The sequence below is a fragment of the Ochlerotatus camptorhynchus genome, unplaced genomic scaffold (assembly GCF_037179485.1).
Source record: "Ochlerotatus camptorhynchus isolate MF236.1 unplaced genomic scaffold, CSIRO-AGI_Acam_v1.1 ptg000041l, whole genome shotgun sequence".
NCBI classification, from domain to species: Eukaryota; Metazoa; Arthropoda; class Insecta; order Diptera; family Culicidae; genus Ochlerotatus; species Ochlerotatus camptorhynchus.
In genome coordinates this window covers 1,084,720-1,102,648 of record NW_027040532.1, presented here as the reverse complement: position 1 = coordinate 1,102,648, position 17,929 = coordinate 1,084,720, and the positions used below count along the sequence as shown (strand labels likewise).

The following is a 17,929-nucleotide window of genomic DNA, read 5'->3' as shown; positions in this document are numbered from 1 at the left end:
CCGTCCAAGGTTTCAGCCAATACACGGCATTCACCCCGACGTCCAATTTGTAGTGAAAACTTAACTTTCACGAAATTCAAAAGTTCCATGCGAAGAGCATGGAAATCGGTAGTGGTTATCACAATAGGGGGAATCTTTTCCTTCTTGGCATTAAGCCGGGAAAGTTTACTAGAATTTTTCTTGGATGATGGATCATTCTCATCATCCGTGAGCAAATCAAATTAATTACTCAAATTAATTTCATCAGAAGGGGGGTCAAGAGTTTGCCCCTTTCTTTTGCGTTTAGGCGCCATGGCGGCAGTAAATTTTTATCCAAATCGACTTCCAAGCAGATTACTATAAGAATCTGAAGGATCGAAGAGGAATTTTCCAAATCGATATCCAAGAAGGATTACCTCGGGTAGGGTCCAAACAAGGATCGAAGAGGAATAAGAGTTGAACAAGGTAGAAAATTTTTACAGGTTGAGCACTGAAAAGTGCTGTTTAAATTTGTTGTAGCTTTAGGTAGTAGTAACACTTCCTTCAGCAAAAAGCAAATAGATCCGCACGGCAAGAGAGCACGATGCGGACTGACCGACATATCCACTAGTTGTTTGCTTCCAACGGGGTACAGGCAAAAGCGAACGAACTTCAAACAATTGACCGGGGACCAACTGCATTACTTCCCTTCCACGATCAGAGATTTTATTCCTCAGAAAATCTCGACGGCACCGGCTAGGATTGAACCCAGGCCCTTTGGTGTGAGAGGCAGAGAAGAGGGAGAGAGTGAGGAGATACGTCAAACCTCCAGTAAGTGTCAAAAACTATGTTTAACGCTGCATTTTGAAACCCGCGTAGGCCGCCATTACGTGAAAAGCTGCATAACAAGAGCAAATTTTCATTATGTCGAAAGTACCATTCGCACCGATCCGAGAAAAATAATTTTGATGACCAAAAAGTTATTCCTATATCCAATTAATTAAACACATAGGGGAAATGGCTCTAATGTTGGCCTATGGATCTAAGTTGGCCCATCGCTAAAAATCTGCTATTTAACAATTTTATTTAGATGAACGCGTCATTGGGACGGTATTAATGGATATTTTTGGCCGCTATTGAAAATTCAGTCGATTGCTGAATTTAGGTATGGGCCCAAATTAGGGGCATTTAGGCTCTCTAAAGCTCTAAAATACTTGACAGCGCTGTAATGACATGCGGGAGGAATGGAAATACACTGGAGTCGCTTTTTACACGTTTTTTTTTTACGTGGATTTCGGAATTTACACGGTTTTTTTTTTCACGCGGATTTCGGAATTTACGCGGATTTTATAATTTACGCGGTTTTCCGTTATACACTAGAGTCCCTTTTTACGCGGTTTTTTTACGCGGATTCCGGAATTTACGCGGGACGTATCACCCGCGTAAAAAGCGACTCCAGTGTAAAAGATTAGAATATACAGAAGGATAAACAGGAATGTTCAGGATATCTTGCGAAAACATTAATAGAGATGCATAGGAATAGAAAAGGAATGAATAGGGTCTTCTGGAAATAATTTTCCCACTCATTCAGATGCGTTTTATTTAAAAAGGAAGGGATGGAAAGAATAGATCGGAATTTTTTGGTACAAGCATTGTAAATATTTACCTTATTTGACAAAACCCTAATAAAAAATAACCATAAACGAACGATAACCCAAATTATTGAACTATTCCATAAATGGTTTGGATGATACCCAGAACACGTCGTTAAGCAAATTAACCATACAATTTTTATTAGGGAACCCAGGTAATCATGACAGCAGTAGGTCTCTTTTCTTCATTCAAATTGTTTTCAATAATCAAACGTCATGATTACCTGGGTTTTGTCAAATAAGGTAAATATTTACATTGCTTGTACCAAAGAATTGACAGAATCATAAACTGGGATGTTCAGAATATCTTGCAAAAGATAGACAGGAATGCATAAACATAGAAAAGAGATGCCTGGAATAGGCAATTTTTTTCTGAAATTTGATCTTTATGCTCGAAAAAGTTACTTAAACACTGGCCAGGCTGAGCAGTTATAACCTAGGTCTGGCGAAGACACATCGTAGTCACCCCTCGGTGCCAAGTTGGTAAACAAAGCAAATCAGTGCATGAGCTGTGCATGACTCTCTTGTAACGACAGCACCTAGTTGTTATTTTTTTCTCGTAAGTAGTTGACATGCGATGTTACGTGAAGTATTGCAGCTACACTGCAAGTGTACCGGTAGAACGAAGCTTATTGCGCTTCCTGCGTCGCGCCTAACGGAAATTTTGCGGAATGGATCTGGTAACGGAAATTCCCAGTAGTGCCAGGCTGTGTTGTGCAGATTTTTAATCGGTTAATATGGAAGTGAAACAAAATTGTGTACACTGGAATTTCCAATCGAATTGCCCGTTTGCCATGATATTCATTCTAAGCAAATCAGTTAATTCATTTCATATCGTTTGAAAAACATGCAGAAGTTAAAAATAAAGAAAAGTCGATTCAATAGCAAATATATGATGAAATAATGTTGCTAATTTCGTTTATTTTGATTAGATAATTGATATGAAAGAAATAATAAAAAAAAAATCAGACAATACGCATTTGTTTCGTAATCATAAAGTTGCTCCCGAAAAATAATAACGGTTGAGTTTGCACTCAGATTTCAATACCTCCTATCTGTTTCCTTCTTACAATAACAGTAAAAACTGGTTCGATTTTGACAGTTCAAATTGGTTATAAGCCTATCTTGATGACATTTTTCATGTCGATAATTATTATAACATGAGTTACCTCTATATTATAACTCTGTAGTCCGATCAAGGCATTATTCGCTACACAGTATGGTTCTCGTAAGAAAAACTTACAAAGAATGTAGGAAAATCCTCTCATACCTTAAACCCGAACCGCGCACGCCCCTGATTGCGTGAGCGGTAAATGTCACTGTGTTGGTGTCTTTTTTCACACTCGTCGCCGATAGTTTCCTGTACTCCCCTATAAATATATTTGACTTTTTCTTCTTCGCATCTCACGCTCCCCTCTTTCCCAAGGCATTCCCCTTGTAGTGTTCATCGTTAGTCGCCTCCTCTCCGCTCCTTTCCGTTTGTTAGTAGACTTTGCTCTTGCTCGTCGAGGCTGAAGCGGCAAGTGACGACACAACGCGGAGTAACGAAAAATAACTAGTCAAAATGGATGAATAATTTAAATCGAGCTAGATGGAACGAGATATACCTCCGGGAAGTAGCACTTTCTTTGTTTATATCAATAAATTACATTTCGACAGATCATTGGCAGGAGGAGTGCGTTGAGGCAAAACTTTGGGTTCGCCATCGGTTCGCGCGCTTCAGTGGGCCTCTCTATTCTTCTACCGTACTAGGTGCTGCTGTGCTGGGGAGATATAGGTGTATTGCTACCGGGGTGCTCATAAACTGTTCAACTTTATCGCTAGAGCAAACCCACTGCCATAAAGCAGCATATTTTATTTGTTTATGCTGTCACACGAAAAGGCAGGGCAAATTTCGCACCGAGGTATGAATGCAATGGACTGCGAGCGCAGAGATGAGGCACAAACTCAAAGACAGGTAGTCGTCATAGAAGGACCCCCGAAGGGACCGGAGGTTCTTGATAGCATCTTCTTCGACGATTGCTTCGGGGCGGCAGGTACACCGAAAGGTACATTCAGAGTACACGTTGTATTAGGACGATAAGCGGGCGTAAGCAGTTGACTTTTTGCACAACCAGATAACGCTTTCTCATGCGCCCACAGTGGTTGAGAGCTGTCATAGGTGGTTAAAATATGTACAATTTTGGAATTAATAAATTCTAAAAAATGTTGCCCCTTTTGGATTTCACTAGCTGTAGCTAGCTGATGAGACAAAACAACTCAACTAACTTCGTTACACTGTCGATCTGGATGATTGGAAATAGGGGAAATGACGGCTTCGTAAATTCCTTTACCTTTTATTGCCAGAATGTCAGGGGCAATCTTGCACTTTGTGGAAGTGTAGACATATCACTGAGCGGATTAATTTAATTTTGGTACAATCGAATTTTGCTCGTTGGGCTATCGTTAAGTGGATAGTTCCTAAACGATTTTGATAATAATAAACAATCGGTGTATCTCTCAAACCAATTCTCGGCTTTGACAGCTCAGCCCAACTAACAAAAGCCTTTCACTAAGTGGGCTATAGGTTTAGCCCAACGAGCGAAAGTTTACTTTAATTATGTACAAAATGAAGAAAATTTTAAGAAATATGCAATACAGTGATTTACCGTTTACAGGGTGTCCCAGAAAGTATAAATACTGTTTGATATTGAAATTAAAACACTTTTTTAGGGAACTTCTTTTTTTTTTAGTATTCTCTTACAATTAGATGTAAATTATTTGCGATTCCAGAAATCGTGTCCAAGGACCAAACTTTTCATCTGACTTTACCCAAAAGTATCCAGCATAGTCCTTTCCGATTGTTTTGACCATATTTATTTAGGTTAGATTTTCATTGGCCAAGGCTAGCAAGGTTTCGATAGCCCGAGCCTCCAGATGGTTAGGAGAATTCGTCTCTTGTCTTTGGTCACATAACATATGTTAAACTCGATCATCAAAAATCGACCCATTTCAGTGATTTCAAGTGGTATAGAAAGATATCGATCTGTCAATTGATTATACCAGATGTAAAATGAGAAAGAGAATTAAGCGGATGGTAAATTCTATTAAAATAATAATAACTTGGTTTATAATTCCATGACTAGCACTTCTGAACTTATGTCTTTGTTCATTGTTAATTATTTACGTCCTTTATTTATAACCGTATAACTGAATCTGACAAATTATCACCTTGCTTCACACAGCAAAACGTATATTAACGTTTGCATTTAAAAAAGTAGACAGTTTTATATACGTTATTTTATGCGATTACCTGCCACCCAACTATTAATCCTGAAATGCCATTGTAAGCAACCATATGTTAACTATTTAAAGTCAACTTTTGAAAGCGATACGTATTATTTTTCTGTAGTTGTGGCAAAAACTCCACGCGAATACTTGTTTAATTATTCTAATTTTAAATTTGTGCTTGTATATTTTTTCTATTTTATTTCTGTAAACTTAGAAGAAGAATGTATGTACCATTTTTTTCGTTAAACTTTTTCTAATTGTTTGGAACCAATTGCATCAACCTTTGAATTCATTTGGATTCGTAGGAGGAAAAATATGACTGCGCAAATTAGTACTTTACTGCATACATTTTTTAAGTCCAGAGAGAAGCAGCATAATTTTGCAACCAGTGGCCCGGTTTAAGTTGAAAATATGCAGTGTTTTGAGCTGACCATCGTTCCCTTCGCAAGAATTTCGCAAGCAGGACGAAAAATCAAATCGAGTGCTTCGATACCTGTATTACCCAAGGATTCAACCCTCCATATGTTTCTCAACTGTGGCCAATTTTAAACTTTTGCTCGATGGGGTTTCACAAAGATCTACTCCAATTACTTTGTACTAAAAAACGTGGAAATATTGATCTAAAAGGGAGAGGAGGGGCGAAACAGGATCCTAACAAACTTTGTTCGACCACTTATAAGGTCCCAGGCGAGGACTCCCAGCTAGCTGTCTCAAAGTTACCAGGAAGGGTTATTTTTCCTATAAAGATTAAGCATCGTAAAAAATTGAAAATAATACAAAAATGTGTAATTTAAACCTGATGAATGTGGGAATTTAGGATAGGGCCGATTCGAGCACCACTAGGACCTAAAACTGGCACACTTACCCTAGTTTTATTTCTTATTTTTCAGAAAAATTTCGACTTTTTTTAATTTAAACCTTAATATGCATCAACAGAATATTTCGTGCTGAAATCATAAGTTGACTTACTAAAAGCACAGTGAAAAATATTACTGGTTAATAACGCTTTTGATTCGCTTCTGACCGACTTGGAAATACTAGTTAAAAAATCCTTTGATAAGCCCCTGTAGAGCAAGTCGAAAAAAGAATAGCCGCATTACCCTATGTGCTTTACATATAGGTGAGGCAGTGCCTCTTACGAATGTATTAGTAAGCGGGGAAAACTTTATGAGTGGTAGTGTGGTCCCGTGTACCCGAAGCTTCAGGCACCGGAGACAATAAAGTTGCGACGTCACAATCACGATTTTTGTTCGGAGAGCTGGTTGTTGTGTCGTCACCACTTTTCATCTCCGAAAATGTTTCGTAGTATTGCTCTCAAACACAAACAAACACTATCATGTGCCACTCCTGTATATATATCTCATTGCGCATTACCTTGATAATATACAAATCGCCTTTTCGGCCTATCTGTAACTATTTACTCCTATGGTAAATTCTCATCAGTAAACGTCAGTCCTTGCGTGAACTATGGTGGACATTTCCATACCCTTTCACTCCTATGAAAATCCTATAATATACTGTCAAGCTTTGCGTGAAGAGACGACGCTTCACTGGTACTATGGTAAAGTGAAAAGATAATACAAAGTTCGCAAGATTTCCTGCACAGATTGACATATGTTTATGGGATTTTACCATAGGAGTAAAGAGTTGCAATGCAGAGTCGTCGAAAAACGTCAATGCTTACTGAGCATGCAACCATATATCTGCTTCTCTTTCATAAGAGCCAATGTCGCAAAACGTAAACAATTACTTTTTCCACGAATTTCTAGAGAATGAAAAACCACTCAAGTAAACCACCACAATGATTATGTAGATTATGTAGTCCACCTAGCTGATAGAATTGGGGGCTTACATGAATTGACTTTGAACTACGAGAAATTTACGAAAGAAACCATTGTTTACGTTTTCAACATTGGTCCTTGTGAACGCTCAGTGTCGATATAATGAAAATTTTATTTTGACAGTTCGATGGCCAACTATACCAGTTATACCGCTGAGGCAACACAAAAAGGGGCCATCTTTTTATCAGTTATTTTGCATGATGTTCCATATGTTATGTGCCACACAACATTCTATGATATAACAACAAAACCTTCGGTTTGATGAATGCGGCCTGTTTTTGACTCCATTGTGGTTTCTTCTACTTCTTGAGTGTCTTTTGAACGTTTCTAACGTTGGAAGTTTTGGCAATATGTAACTGACAGGTAACTTCCTTTCAAAACTTCCGGATGGCAGTTCGGACTGATTCGATACTTTCTCCATTTTCACCAATTCCTGAGCAACATTGCACAATGTGCTATTTGTGCAAGATCTGTTTGCGCTTTTCCGAGAAAATAGGCCGTTTGAATAAAAAGAGTTACTTTCCTTTCCAGTGCTTTTCTTATGGAGCAAGTAAAGTAAACTCTTGTAGTTGGATATGCTTAACGTCAATTATCAAACTTTAAGTGGTCATTTTATACGATAGAAGAGGAGATGAAAGTATAGAGTTGATAGTTCCGTTAGAGCATGACGAGTACCCACAAAATTGAAATACTTGCTACTGTGGATAATTTTGACCGATTTTGAATCTTTTGGCACCATTAGATTCAGAAACTTACCCTGTTTCTGAACATTGCCAACAATGTCCATAGCGGCGCCGGTGGTGTAGTGGTGAGCGTGATTACCTCTCACCCCAGCAGGCCTGTTTTCAATCCCAGTCGGCGCCGCCGGGATGTTCTGAGGCATAACATCTCTGATCACGCCTTCCTTCGGAAGGGAAGTAAAGCCGTTGGTCCCCGGTTCTGGGTCGATAGGTAGGGTCGAGGTGTGGGAGGTGCCTTCCTGGCGTCGGTAGCATTGGTGCTCAGCACGGAAAACAAGATCGACGGAAAACAAATCAAAGGAAAAAAAAAACAATGTCCATCCGGAATCGTCTGATTCCAGAAAATCCGGATTCCCTGTATGATATTCCAGAACTAAGCATTTTCTTGCCACTTTCGGTAGAATTTCGAAGGAATCGAGATCAAAGTATCAGAATCTCCATCAAGAAACAATTTCAGCTCACTCGAGGAACAGTTTAAGGTCTATCCCCAGAACGGCCATTTCGGAGTAAGTTCTCGTAGGGCCTCTGGTGGCCATAGAAGTGTTTGGGAAGAAATTCCTGCAATATCATAATTCATGAATTTACAGCAGGCGACGGATTGTCCTCGAAACACCCATTCAGGAGCAGGTTCCCGTAGGGCTTCTAGTGGCCATAGAAGTCTTTGTGAAGAAACCCCTACAATATGAGTATCAAAATTCATGAATTTTCAGCAGGAGACTGTTTATCATCATTTTGTGATCATTCGATGGAATGTCCCCGAAACGGCCATTCCGGAGCAGGCTTCCGTGGGGCCTCTTGAGGCCATAGAAGTGTTAAGGAAGAAACCCCGACAATATGGGTATCAATAGTCATGAATTTACAGCAGTATATTGTTTATGATAATTTTGTGATCATCCGATGGATTGACCCCTACAATATGGGTATCGTAATTCATGAATTTCCAGCAGACTCGATGATGATGATGAGAGGTAGTGAGAAAGATTTTAATGGGATTGAAAGGGTTTTTAAATAGCTGAATAATACGAGGGAGAGAAGTAGAGAGACTGAGAAGTCGACAAAGGAGTAATAGAGAGGGAGACAAAAGCGGGAAGAGAATGATTGTATTGGGAGGGAAACAGAGAAATAAAAAATAAAAGGCAGTCTTGTGATTGGCTTTAGTGGAGCAAGATCAATGAGTTATTCTTTACTTCAGAGATGCCAAAAGAAAGTTTTGAAATATCCGGAAAGACACAACAGTCTGCACATTGTAAACGCAATACGCGTATCTGTCAAGGATAAGCAAATAAGGTAGTGGAATTAAATGGAAATTACTAATCTTTCTCTCTCTATAGGAAGCTTCCCCTGATATTTAGATGACGAAAGAATGGCATGGGGCATAGTCTCCTGTTGTAAATTCATGAATTTTGATACCCATATTGTAGGGGTTTCTTCCCAAACACTTTTATGGCCACTAGAGGCCCTACGGGAACCTGCTCCAGAATGCTCTATGTATGTTCAGATTAGTTAGTACTTTTATTTATTTTGCCAGTTACGGGCTCGAACAATTGAAAATTCGAGAAAAATTTAATCGAATAGCTGGGAAAATCTTTACGATTAATCGTTAATCGAATAATTGAACTTTTAGGCATCCCTAGAAAATAGTGTAATTTCATGTTTTTTTTTGGTGATCCTTCAAAAATGTCGAACAGCAGAATTGCAACCAGCAAGTGTAACCCAAGGACCAAAAGCGGTGCGATGCTACCCAAGCAACACACATGTTCTATACCAGTTTATACAACCTGTGTATGACTAGTTTTGGTTGTATAGCAGTTTTCTCAACATAATTCTATGAATTTATGTTACTCGGGTAGTTTTCATTGCTATGGCGACGACTGAATTAAGGGTCTTAGAAGCAGAGGGGTGAAAGTTCTCTTCATAGATTTCCTCTTTTGATGACCATGGCTTCACTACCCTATGTCGCACTATGTCTGCTATGCTCTTTTATCATCCAGAACAACAAACGTATCAATGAATGTAACGTCGAGTTATGAATGAAACAGAAAGTAGACGAAGAGAATCGATCAAAATCACTTGCACCCCTGCTTACAAGTTTGGTTTCAAGATTACAACTCTGGAGAGCATTTTGTGTGGTCGTTGGAGGCGTGTGGTTCTGAATATGGCGGTGAGTGTGAAAAATGTTACGCAATTGCATCTTCCCTATTCGCACACGCCCGAAGATCGGAGGCGAATACCACTTCGACTTGCTACGCTTACTAACGACTCTCTGATGACATTGTTGGCGAAGCAGCAATGCTACATCGACATGTTTTGTCTAGAAACAATTCTCTGATGACTGTGTTGGGGAAGCAGCATATGCATGTACGTAATTGGTGGATTTGTTATTTATTTCGACGCTCTCGGATAATGGTAGACAATTACCACCTTTTCAATAGTTTCTTGTTGAAAATCAACAGTCTGAAGCATTGTTATCGATGCGTAGAAATATTTCTGATCGATTGGTTATAAAGTTATTGAAATTGGTCCAGGAGCAGCTGAGTTATTAACGTTCAAAATCATTCATAATTTCGTTACATGTTCCATTTGATTGTCAGAATACTTCATACGTGAAGTTTGCGATTTTCAGAGTTGGGAGGAAATGCTAAACTAAAATCAACATGAAGCTTTAGTGCCATAATTTATTAGATAGAGAAACTTTTGAAGAGGATAGATGGATACCCAAAAAACAATTTGTGCTAATTAAAGGCTGAATAAGTAATTTATTAGTTGAAGAAGCATATGTTTGCCGGAATAAGCTCATATTCTGCTTCCAATGTTTGTTGGGTAGTTCCGCTAGAGTACGGCAGTGTTAAAATTGAACAGAAGTTGAAATTCAGCGAAGATCTATTAATGCGACAATACTAATCAAACGCGCACTCCTTTACCTACCTCATACATTGATATATGAGGAGATTTGAGGTATGTCCTCAAACCAATCTGGGGTTTTTTTTTAAAGTTTAAAATTTATTAAAAAAAAAAAAACTGCTTTTGAATTTCCAAAAAATAATGATGTCCCCTTTTGCCTTAAACTAGTGTAAACATCATTCTGTGAGTTTTATACACCGTAAACATTGTTTTTCAAAAGTATGTTAAGAATCTACTTTTATACATATTTGACATTGACTGTGGAAACTTAATTGGTAGCTTCTACTAATATTTACTAACTAAACAGATTATTAAACTCATTTAAATACAACTCTGCAACCCCATGCAGGAACATGAGGTAAAATGAGCGCCCAAAAAACACGAACTTACCGTAACTAGTCTACCGTGGACCCTCGTTAATCTGAACGACACATTGTGCATATTAACGGGTTTAATTTTTAATTTGAACCTCTAATCCTATGATCATCAGAAAAGTGGGTTTCTGGTAAACTTATTTGCTGGTTTGTTTTTATTCTCCGTTCCGTTTTGGATTATTCCATTTCACTTTACTTCATTCCATGTTTGAGCAATTTTTAGTTTAAACGACGTGCTAAGAGATTTTCAGATTAAAAACGGTCAGATTACCGAGGGTTCACGGTATTTAGTTTCGTCTTCCCATACATACACGGAATAGCGCGCATATAATGCAGTGAGTTGTGTACGGATTTTTTTTTATATATTAATTTATTTGTAGAGGCTTAATCGAATACACTTTACAGAGCCGACTTATCATTTGCATTATACATGATTAATGTCTTAAATCTAGAGTTAAAGGAATTGAACCGATTACTCGCGGTCGTCTCGAGGTTAGTGGAGATTTACATTTTTTTGGATGGGGAAAGGGAGAAGGAGGTTTGAAATATGATTTATTATACAAATATTTAATTAATCCTAAAACATGAACTTATTTCTATTCATCTTGAAAACAAACATTTAAAAAAAAACTACACGCACAATACACAAACTAAACACAAGGTTAATCAAACTTACAATCTAAGGTTAGTATTCTTAAAGTAAACATATATGAGTTTCATAAACTCCAGATCACGTCTAGCCAAAATATCCCGAACTGGAACATTAGGTTGTCTACCTCGAGCCCGAAGGGAATCGCACAGCTCAGATCTGACTCCACGATGAGTACGGATTTTGGTGCTGAAGATAGCGGGCTCCCTGCTCGGAGTTTGTTTGAATAATGCTTAAAACTTATTACAATGTTGTCCTTAAATACCAACAACAAAGAATAAAACAAAAGTACAGGAAATTAATTGCAGCTTTTCAACAAATAAACAAAACACCATTTTAAACAAAATACATAAAAGACAACATCAGTATACGAATTCAATGAACAATGAACGATTTACTACTAAAATTAATGTAGTTGTTCTCGTTTGGTACTAAAGAGGGATATTTGTCATCACCGCCGTTAGATTTTAAACCGGGTATAGCCCGACGCCAGTGACGAGAGTAAACAATCAGTGTCCAATAGCAGGGTGGCAAGTGAACCAGAAAAACCGGGAAAAATTCGGGAATTTATTTTCACCAGGAAAAATCGAATTTCATAAGTCCACCAGAAAAATAATCTTGTTTGTATAATTTAAATACGTTTTAAATTTTATGTATGTCAAAGTTTCTTTTTATAATCAGGTCAAAACTAACCATTTTGTTCAAGCTAAATCTTTCACACAGCTAAACATTGATGAACAAAATTTATCCTGAGAATTTAGTAAATATATTTTGTATTTATTTTTAATTTAATTTTTTTTCTCGAATCAATTGCATGTATGATTTGTGCTTAATTGATAGCAGACTTAAGCAGTGCCGACTCGTAACTATTTTGAAGTACCTGTTCAACGTGTTCAATAAGAAAGTTCTATTTCTAAAAACTTCAGATAAGGCCTTCGAACTTCATGCAAGTTCTACAAATTTCAGAGAAGTCTTACGAACTTCAGGGAAGTCCTTTAATCTTTAGGGAATAACTACGAATTTTACAGAATTTTCTACAGATTTAATGTAACTTCTACGACATTTAGGCATTGCTTATAACTTAAGGATAATCCTATGACACTTATGGATTTTTTCCGAGCTTCAGAGAAGTCTTCAATACTCTTGGGAAGTCCTCTGAACTTAACATAGTTCTCCAAGCTCAAAAAAGTTCCTAGAACTTCCGAGAAGTCGATTGCACTACAGGTAGTCCTACGAAGTTAATGGGAGCTCTCCAAACTTCAGGGAATTTCCAAGAAATTAAGGAAAGACCCACAAACTTTTGGAAAACCCTTCGATATTTAAAGCCTTATGAACTTCAGGGAAGCTCTTATAAATTTAGGGGCCTCATATATTCAGTTAAGTCCTTCAAACTTCAGGGAAGTCCTCAGATCTTCGAGAAAGTTCTTCTAACTTGAAGGAAGTCTTACGAACTTCGTGGTACTTCTACGATATTTAAGACATTCCTATGAATTTAAAAAAAAACTCCGAACTTCAGGGAAGTCCTAAGATCTTAAAAAAAGTCCTTCGAACTTCGGAGAAGTCCCATGAAATTCAGGCAGTATAAACTTCAATGAACCCTTCAGGAAAGACCTTAACGCTTCAGGGAAGTTCAACGAACTTCAGGGTGTTTCTATGAACTGCAGCAGTCAGTCTTTTTAATAATAAGAGTTATTAAACCAGCGTTGTTTATGAAATCTTTTAATCATATGATTTTGAAATCATGTTGTAATCAAAATTCCGCTAAATAAGATCCTTAATCGTTTAAAACAAGGAAATTTTTAAATCATTGACCAGGAAAACCAGGAAAAATTTCAAAATTCACTTGCCACCCTGCAATAGATAATGAAATATATATCCCTGGAAGAGTTAAGAAGTTTTTAAAATATTGCTTTTTTATTTATGTCTATGAGAATCTAGATAATGGACCTTATTTGCCAAGCTACTTCGCCTGCATGCGGTTATAAATAGAGATTTGTCGCCTACAACAAAGCTGTGTACTTTGATTTATAAATACTTGTAGAACATTAGAGCCCTCTAACTATTATGGTTTTCGAAACATACACAAAAACAGACAGCGTCAAATATCTCATAAACCAAAAAGATGAGAGGGTTAGTGACAAAGTAGTTTATTTAATAATTATCTACAACTTTGTTCAATACAAGACACCGTTAAAGCTACTCCTTTGAATCCCAACGTACAGCATTATAATGCAGAACCATCAAACTACTAGATTGTAAAATCTTAAAATTTACCCCATTTTCGTCTCTACTGAACCACTGTCAAAGAACAGGTAACCGAGAACGTGCTGAGAATTCAGCTCACAAAAGTTTAAAGCCAATAAATAAAAAACACACGCACCATGTTGCCCGCCTGCAGATTGTTCCAAAGTCCCATCGTTCTAATGGGTTAAGCCGGGTCTAAGTTTTGTAATCCAATTTAGCGGGAGGAAAACAACACACCGACAGCAAACGATTCCCCACCCATGCGGATAAACCTGGGAAGAGCGGAGCATCGAAATTAATAAAGTGGGAAAGATGTACCTGCTGCTAGCTGGCTGGCTGGCTGGCTCTTCTATGCCTATGTGTGTTAGGCTTGCGTTATGATGAAGGGCAATTTAGAGACGATCGTACACTTAACGGTACATTGACGCGATTTGAAAGTATCATCAAGCGTACACGGATGGTAAGGCAAATGGACCGGTGTGGTACATTATGAGAAACTATATTAGCGCGTTTATTCTTCGGATTGGAACTGAGCAGATTTAATTATTATAATGAGATGAGAAGTTGTATTTATTATAGGGCATGTCAGTCCGAGGAGCGGGCACGGCCGAGTTCCGATTCCGACGGCTTACGTAAATGCTAATTGCTGGACGTAATTGATGGATGTAATTTATCTGTCAGCGCCGGACAAAACGATTTTTTCATTCAGCGTTCTTTCCGTGGGCGAGCGAGCGGGTAACCGCTGTTGAGATATATGTATGTGCAATGAATTTACTTATGCTGGGCGGGTTGATTGATATTCAGGCCCTAATTGTAGATAAGCGATTCTAACTGTCTACCCGTGGAAATGCCTATTTCCCTATCTGCGTGGTTCGAATCGGCGAAATGATTTAGTACTGTTTACATATATATAATTAATATTCCGATTGGGGCGATGAAAGTTTGCTCAAGTATTTTATTGATGACGGGCAATGCATTACTACATATGAACTTAAAGAAAAAATAAAAGATAACTGTTTCTTATTTTGTGATCGTTACCAATGCTAACCGTACCATTTTCAAAAATCAAAAATCTTATACATAAGAATTTCAAATAACGAAAGTAATTCTTCAACTCCGCAGTCTAAATGGAGGACCCCAACCGGATGATGAGCCACGGTGGCTTGATGCCACCGAACTATGGCATGCCCGATGGCCAATCGGTAGATAACGACCCCCGCAAGCAGGACATTGGCGAGATCCTACAACAGATCATGAACATCACGGACCAATCGCTGGACGAAGCCCAAGCACGAAAGCACACACTCAACTGTCACAGAATGAAGCCAGTCCTGTTTGCGGTGCTGTGTGAGATCAAAGAGAAAACAGGTTAGTGGAAAAGTCATGTTGCGAAGGTTTTTTTTTCGGTATTTGTTTCTTGTAGCAACAGAGTGCGATACGGGAGAATCTTATCACCAGGGGTTCCCTTTTTTCGGTTGTACATATACCTATATGTTTATACAAATGCGTAGCTCCCGAAAGCGTAGGAGACAAATATGATACGAATGCTATTTTGCCTTATCTAACCGAGGCGAGTTTTTCTGACTCGCTTCTCTATTTATTTTTAAACATTCGGACTAAAGCTGTCAGGTCGGTAGTTCAGGGATATAAGGTGCGCCATCGAGGCTAGCAGTGGAAAAATGTTTGCTTTATCTCTAGCTTTTGTTAACATTTCCACTCGTCGTCGGCGTCGTCGTCCGCACGCCGTTCTGTTTGACACTGCTTGATACACTTTTATCTAATCAAACTGGCGATGACGTGAGAAAGTAGGAATTCCTTTCCAATCGATCAATGGCAATGAACGTGAAAACTATTGAATAATAGTGTTGCCGTGGAAATTATACGTGCCTTTTAGTGGCTACCGGAACTTTACGGCCTGCAAATAATTTATCATCAGTGAGCAACATTGATCAGCAAAGAATGTACCTACCTTCATTTTGCCAGAATTTGAAAACAAAACGAAACCGAATTTGCCACATGGATTTATAATTAGTCAAAGTTTAAAACTCTATATATATAAGATACCTAGGAGATACGGCATCGTTCGATTTTTTTTTTTTCAGATGTAGTCCTGCAGAATGATTCCCTTTTTTTGTCACTAGGTCATTCGTGACTTTTCCGGGGGTGATATTTGATTTAGTGACTTTGTATGGATGCTAACCACTACGCCGGGGTCGCCCCAAAGAATGATTCCTGATCATCCTAAAATGATTAGAAAATATCTGAAGGACTGACTGATGATTCATGATCATCCTGATAGTAATGAGAGAATTTCTGAATGGCTTAATTTGATCTAAACACCTTTATGATTTGGATAACCTATGATATGTTGTCACTGCAAGAGTTATGTTAAAGCTTTACGATGCCCTTCGAATTCGTTTAGTCTGTCTTGACATACACTCAAAAAATTGCACACGTTTGATCGAAGTGTTTAAACACTTGATTTTTTAAATGCACAATCACATTTACTTTAAGTGTATTTCACCTTAGTTCAATGTGTTATACACGTTAATTTCTGGTGTTTCAAACTTTGAAATGTTGAAAATCATTCACTATATATTCAAGTGTATAGCAGATTGAATCACACTACTGTTCAAAACAGATGGATTTAAAGTGTTTTGCATTTCAATACGATGTGAATTGCTTGCTCAGAAAGGTAAACATCGAAAACAAGAGTTGTGACTTTATCCTATCAACCCGCCACATATATGATGACAACCGTGGCACAGTGAGATCGAACGAAGACTCCGGCAGCAGCTCACCCCAACAGTCCATGATCGAATCCCAAATCAGATCCATTAAAAAGATATGTGACAGATCTGGCCTTTGGCAGTTTTGTTTATATATTTGTCGATTCATTTTTAGAGTCGGTAAAGTAGAAGTCGATAAAGTAGAATATTGTAGAATATTGAACTATGTTGTGCAAAGCTATTGATATCACCATATGAGGGACATAGAATCCAAGTGTGTCACAATTCAAATCCATAGTGTTCGGGCATGGTTCATAGCATAAAATTCACACATGAAATGGATGTGTTTCACAATATGCGCAAAATTAAGTGAGAGACACATGATGATGACGTGTGGAATTTTTTGAGTGTACAATACAACAATATGTATAGGGTGTCCCAGAAAGTATAAGCACAGTTTATTATTGGAATAAAACAACGTTATTTTAATGAACTCATATTTTTATTACATATATATGTTCTCTACAGTATTCTCTTTGGGTTGGATGAAAATAATCCGCAGTTCCTTTAATCGTATGTCAATGCGATTTTAATCTGAAGCTACCCATGGCTACTTTTGTCCAGTCTTTTTCAAATTATTCGGTTGAATTCACTGCCTTAAAGTGTTTCCGTAGATATCCCTTGGAAAAGACCCAACAAGTTTCGATTGACCGGGTCTCCGGACTATACGGAGGATTCTTCTCTTTTGGCGCGTATCGCACATTGTTTGCTTTGTACTAAGCTACCATGTCTTTCGAGTGGTGCATTGACAAAAATCGGAACAAAATAGTACTGGGCCATCATGTTGATGGATCATGGGTCGCAGACGCCGATGCAAACACTTAGACAGCTTGCCACACTCACGTCTCGCTTGCCAAACCATGGCCTTCTTACTAAATTTATCGGTAAAAAATTGACTTATCAGCATCGTCAACTTCCTGATCACCACGGACTGTGTAGTATTGGTCTTCCGGAAGTGTCTTGTAGTCAATTTTGACGTATGTTTCATCGTCCATGATAACACACGCCAATTCGCCAAGCAGGCTATCATATAGCTTTCGACCCCTCGGTTTGACGGATGCGGCTTATTTCTCACTTCGTTTCGGCTTCTTGAACGGTTTCAGCACGTTCCTTGCCTTGCCTTGCCAAATCTCGAACAGAGGCACTTTTTAGTCCACTTTTCGGTTCACCGGTCCCGGTTTACGGCCAGATTTTGATGTGTCCTCGAAGGTAACTTCTTCACCGAACTTCCTAATGGTGGTTTGGACTGCTCCAATTTTTACTTCTCCTTTTTTGCCAACTTCCTCACTGATAGGTTGGGGATAGTGCACCATTTGTGCACGATGTGTTTGTGCTTTTCCGGGGAAATGCCTCGCATTTTGATGATTTTGTAAAAAAAAAATGCACTTTGTGCACACAAACTTGATGAGTAATAAGTAAACAACAACACACAACGATGATCAGCTGATAAACTTCATCGGGGTAGAAATGGCGCCGAGTTGAAAGTGTGCTTATATGTTCTTTCTGGGACA

The 17,929-nt window shown here is 38.3% G+C and overlaps 1 protein-coding gene across 5 annotated transcripts in view; it reads left to right on the top strand.

The window, feature by feature from the left end:
- Positions 1 to 17,929, top strand: part of exd (extradenticle) — a 145,990-nt gene that overhangs the window by 10,371 nt on the left and 117,690 nt on the right. For all 5 annotated transcript variants that reach the window (XR_010518765.1, XM_065237016.1, XM_065236999.1 and 2 more), the window contains exon 2: positions 14,752 to 14,997. Coding sequence is in view for 4 of the 5 variants with exons in the window: in XM_065237016.1 (XP_065093088.1) it covers positions 14,757 to 14,997 (241 nt within the window). In the remaining variant the exon portion in view is untranslated. The remainder of the gene's footprint in view (positions 1 to 14,751; positions 14,998 to 17,929) is intronic.